The sequence below is a fragment of the Durio zibethinus genome, chromosome 19 (genome assembly GCF_047325235.1).
Source record: "Durio zibethinus cultivar Kanyao isolate XHJ-2024 chromosome 19, ASM4732523v1, whole genome shotgun sequence".
Lineage (NCBI taxonomy): Eukaryota > Viridiplantae > Streptophyta > Magnoliopsida > Malvales > Malvaceae > Durio > Durio zibethinus.
In genome coordinates this window covers 570,958-576,031 of record NC_143180.1, presented here as the reverse complement: position 1 = coordinate 576,031, position 5,074 = coordinate 570,958, and the positions used below count along the sequence as shown (strand labels likewise).

Sequence of the window (5,074 nt, the reverse complement as noted above, 5' to 3'; positions counted from 1 at the left end):
TAATAATTTATTTATTGATTAAAATTATTTTTTTTAAATTTATATAATTTAAATTATTGATATAATTTTTAATGATATAAAAAATATATAAATTTAATTTCATAAATTAAAAATATTTTTTTCAACTTTAAAAAAATTAAAAATAATTTTTTCAGCTTTAAAAAAATTTAATCATTACATATAAAAAAAATGATAATCTTTTATGTAATATTATATTTTTTAATTAAATATAATATAAAATTATCATATTATTTTATTTATTGCATTAAACAAAATCTAAATTCGCTTGATCATTTGACAAATAATAACAAAAATAAAAGTTCATTTGTTTTTCTCAAAAAAAAAAAAAAAATAGGTGATTTCAAAGTGATTTCAACTCCTTTTCTAGTCAACTTGCTTTCATCCGACTTCTGTCTGTCTTGCCTCCCCAAACTCGAGTCATGTTCCCACTTCCAATTGATACTACACAATAGTTTTGATTCCTCCTGCTCCTGCTTCCTTTGCGCATATTATATAATATATTATATGTGATCAAAGGCAGAGGGACAGTGATGGGCTGCTTTCAGTCCAAAACCACCCACCTTCCCTCCCCTGATCAACATCCTCCTCCTCCTCCGCCTCCTCCTCCACCACAAACCAACTCAGATCTAGGTCCTTCTCTTTTCCTTCTTTGCTTCGTAGAGAAATAAACATCTCATTGGTCCATGGAGTATTGTATTGTATTTATTTATTATTTATTAATTTTCAGATGACAACGCGGAGCAGCCGGCAGTGCCCGCATTTAAGGAGTTCGCCCTGGTGGAGCTGCGAGCAGCTACCAACGGATTCAGCAGTGACCTCATAGTGTCAGAGAGCGGAGAGAAGGCTCCCAACGTGGTGTACAGAGGGAAGCTGAAGAACAATGGAGTGGTGGCCATTAAGCGATTCTCAAGGCAGTCCTGGCCCGACCCTCATCAGTTTGTTAACGAAGCTGCAGGGGTTGGGAAAGTCCGGCACAAGAGATTGGTTAATTTGATCGGCTGTTGCGCCGAGGGGGACGAGCGCTTGTTGGTCTCTGAATACATGCCTAATGATACCCTCTCTAAGCATCTCTTCCACTGTATGTCTTTTTCCTTCATTTCTGCCTTCGCTCATTTCTAAAATTTTTTCTTTTCTTTTACTGGCATTAAAGAAAAACACCCTGCATTTGTGTATCTATGAAATACTATGAGTAATGCAGGGGAAAAAAAGCCTTTGCCATGGGAAATGCGCCTCAGAGTTGCCTACCATATTGTGCAAACCCTTGATCACTGCAACGCCGAAAACCTTAAAATTTATCACGATTTAAATGCTTACAGAGTTCTTTTTGATGAGGTACGATTTGCTCATTCCCTTTCATCACAATATTTTCTTACCTGTGATTCCACTGCTTTAGTAAATGGGGCTCATTCAAGAGGAAGATTGAATAACACCTTGTTTAGTATTACCACATTGGTGAATATTTGTTTTAATAGTATATCCATTAGTTTCGACATTCTGTATGGTTCAATATTTGAATCTTTTGGAGATTATGATATAATGTGGTTTCTTTTCAAAATGGGTGGAAAATGGTATTTCTTTCGCAGTTCTGGAACATTTCTTGCTGATTTTGCCCTCATACATGAGATTTAAGTACATTTCATTACATTTAGAATGTCAATCCATTCTCATTTTGAGAGTCTTATTAATGGTTGTCCTCGCAAGGCTGGCATGGCCTTTATGGTTTGGGAGATCTCCAAATTGTTTGTTTCAGCGGGATAGACTAATAGATAGAGTAACAAAAAACCAAAAAAAAAAAAAAAAGAGAAAACAAGACCCATGTTCCTAAATATTAAATTGCCATGTTCTATAAGTAAAATTATGGATTGATATGTGCTTCATGCTTATGACTTGTCTCTGGAGGCAGATCAACATTGTCATTAAACTTTTTGGTTTCTTTGCTACTTTTAATTTCATCTTTTGCCAGGATGGTGATCCTCGACTATCTAGTTTTGGAATAATGAAAAATAGCCGGGATGGAAAAAGCTACAGTACTAACTTGGCTTATACTCCTCCTGAATTTTTGAGGACAGGTACGGTCTTCTGATTTCACTTGTTCACCTATTAGACCACTAGGATTTTCAATTTCAACAAACTAATTTGCGTTCCTTTTTTTTTTATTCTTAAAATAAGAAAGAACAGACATTTTATAGCCCTTCTGAAAAGAAAGGGATTTAGTTACTGAATGGATATGCTTTCACTGCTAAATTATTTGAATGTTCAACTCTGCAGGCAGGGTCATCCCTGAGAGTGTGATTTATAGTTATGGAACTGTTCTCCTGGATCTCTTAAGTGGAAAGCATATCCCTCCCAGCCATGTATGATACTTTCTATTATCCAAATTTAGTTTTGTTTTTTCCCTGCTAATACTGCTCTTAAAGTTCTTATTGATGAAAAATTGCTTTTCTAGTAGAATTTAGATGAATCTATCTAGAGTTTCTTAGCAACGGGCTTTTTGATAATTGAGGTTGGGATTGGAATTCAGTGATAATGCTTCTATACATGTAAGAAGTACCTTGAACTGAGGCTTTTGGTGTTGTTTTGTGTATATTTGGGAGCTTGTTTAATTAATTAAGTAATTAAGGCCTCCAACCAGGTTTCATAAGAAGTTTTTATTGTTGGGCAGCTTAGAAAATCAGGTAAGATCTGTAAAATGTTAGCAGAGTGCAAAATTTCCTAACATAGAAGTCCTTAATATCTACTGTGCTATTCTGGAACAGTCCTATAGGTGATAGTGAGTTTTATCCTTGGCCCATAAGATGGTTCAAGGAAAGAAAAAAAAAAGAAATATTATATATATGCTAATATGGACATGCAAACGCAGATGCTAAATCAGATGAGTATTACACTGTTTCAAGGATGGTGCTTCCTCTTGTTTATCCTTGGGCTGGCCCTAGTTTGGGAGTGTGATGTTTTGATTTTGGCTTCTTCTTTGGTGAATGATGGCATTATGATTTCTGCTTATTTATTTGTTTTGGTCTTTGTTCTTATAAGCTTCTGAGTATGCTACAAATACATCTGCTGTCAATTTTGTGTGTATCAATTTTAACACTATTATGTGACTGTTGATTCTCCAGGCATTGGATTTGATAAGAGGAAAGAATTTGTTGTTGTTAATGGATTCTTCCCTGGAAGGACAATATGCTAATGAAGATGCCAGCATATTGGTTGAATTGGCTTCAAAATGTCTTCAATACGAGGCTAGAGATCGACCTGATATCAAATTCCTCCTTTCAGCAGTGGCACCTCTTCAAAAACAGGAGGTGAAATTTTCAAGTCATTGAACTTGCTGCTATTTTAATTTTAGAGAGTGTGATGTATTGATGCATCTTAAACCCTACTAAATTAAGATGTTCCCATTGCTTTCCGTAGGTTGCATCACATATTCTAATGGGTCTATCAAGAACCCCAGTGGTGCTGCCAACTATGCTTTCCCCGCTTGGAAAGGCATGTGCTAGGATGGATCTTACTGCAGTGCATGATATCTTGCTTAAAACTGGTTATAAAGATGAAGAAGGTGCAGAAAATGAGGTGGGTTACGGCTATTTTACTTTCCCAATATTACAAAATAATTGGCTATGCATAGTTTCATTTTTGTCTCTCTCATGGTCTAATTTGCTGGCACTGTGTTATTGGTGAAGCTGTCATTCCAAGAGTGGACACAACAGGTTCAAGATATGCTGAACACAAAAAAATTTGGGGATATTGCATTTAGAGACAAAGATTTTAAAAATGCTATTGATTACTACTCAAAGGTACCTTTCTTCTTCTGGTGGATTTGTTTACTATTCACAAGATTACTACTGGGATGTTATATTAAAAATAAGTTAATTTTTATTTTTTCTTTTTGTTAGAAAATATTTGTTGCCCTTTGTTGAAACTCCAAAAGGCAGTTTAACCTGCTGAATCGCTGATATATTAAGTATCTGGTCCAAGTTCTTCTCTTTAGCTACTCAAAATAAAGCTTCATATTTATTTTGGGTATTATAGAATTGCTCTAGCTTGATCTGTCTGCTTAGTTCCTAAATTTCCTTTCTTCATCCATTTGAACTAATTTCAACTTGTGTTCTGATTTAAAAGTTGGTCATATTCCCCCCCCCCCTTCTGAATGCAGTTGGTGTCAATGATGTCTGTTCCTTCTGGTACTGTATTTGTGAGAAGAGCCCTCTCACACTTGATGATTGGTCAACCAGAACTTGCCTTGAGAGATGCCATGCAGGCTCAGGTGTGCTTGCCTGAATGGCCCAATGCCTTCTATATGCAAGCTCTTGCCCTCTCCAAGCTTGGAATGGAAACTGATGCGCAGGACATGCTTAATGATGGAGCCTCCATTGAGGCAAAAAAGCAGAATGCCAGGCGTGTATAAGCAGCAATGTCTTAATCTTTCGGGTAGTGGTTTTTTTTTTTTTTTCTTGATTCTTTTGCCTGCGTGTGTCGTGCTGCTGAGAGCTTGGAAGATGGTAGCAGAAAGGAAGTGTAGTTGTGAGGATAAGTTTGAATCGAGTCTTTTAATCCTGTGGGATAATTGTTTGACATAAAGGAATGTATAAAGGATATTAAATATGAAGAAGTAATTAAATTAACTAGCCAATGACTGATTCTTTGGTGCTGATTTTCTGTACAATTTTAATTTGAGCCCTTGTGTTTATGGATTAAAAGGTGAGGAGTGAAAGGGGAGAGGGAGGCTGGGGGGGGGGGGGGGGGGGGAAGGTTGGAATTTAACACCAGATGCAGCAAAATGTTGTTGGAGAGACAAAAAGTGAAAATTTAAGTATCAGGTGGGTCAGGGTTGAATGGTAATTGAGGTGAAATTAGAAATTAGATTGTGTCGTTATTCAGAATTCGTTGTAAAGTAAAAAATTAAGACAGAAATTCTATCAAAAATGGAAAAGAAAGCATGATTGAGGTTGAGGTTGTATGATTATTGAGTGAGGGTTTTCGTTTATTTGAATCGCAAATCGGAGGAAAAAGAAGATGACAAACTTACATGTGAGGACAGAGGCATAGAGGGTAACCA

The 5,074-nt window shown here is 36.1% G+C and overlaps 1 protein-coding gene across 1 annotated transcript; it reads left to right on the top strand.

The window, feature by feature from the left end:
* Positions 1–327: 327 nt before the first annotated feature.
* LOC111309700 (serine/threonine-protein kinase BSK2-like) lies at positions 328–4,669 on the top strand. Its single transcript, XM_022908704.2, has 9 exons — positions 328–651; positions 749–1,099; positions 1,220–1,353; positions 1,985–2,090; positions 2,290–2,375; positions 3,135–3,320; positions 3,430–3,588; positions 3,699–3,812; positions 4,172–4,669. The coding sequence occupies exons 1-9, from the start codon at positions 552–554 to the stop codon at positions 4,421–4,423; spliced, it is 1,488 nt and encodes a 495-aa protein (XP_022764439.1). The 5' UTR covers positions 328–551; the 3' UTR covers positions 4,424–4,669.
* Positions 4,670–5,074: the final 405 nt, after the last annotated feature.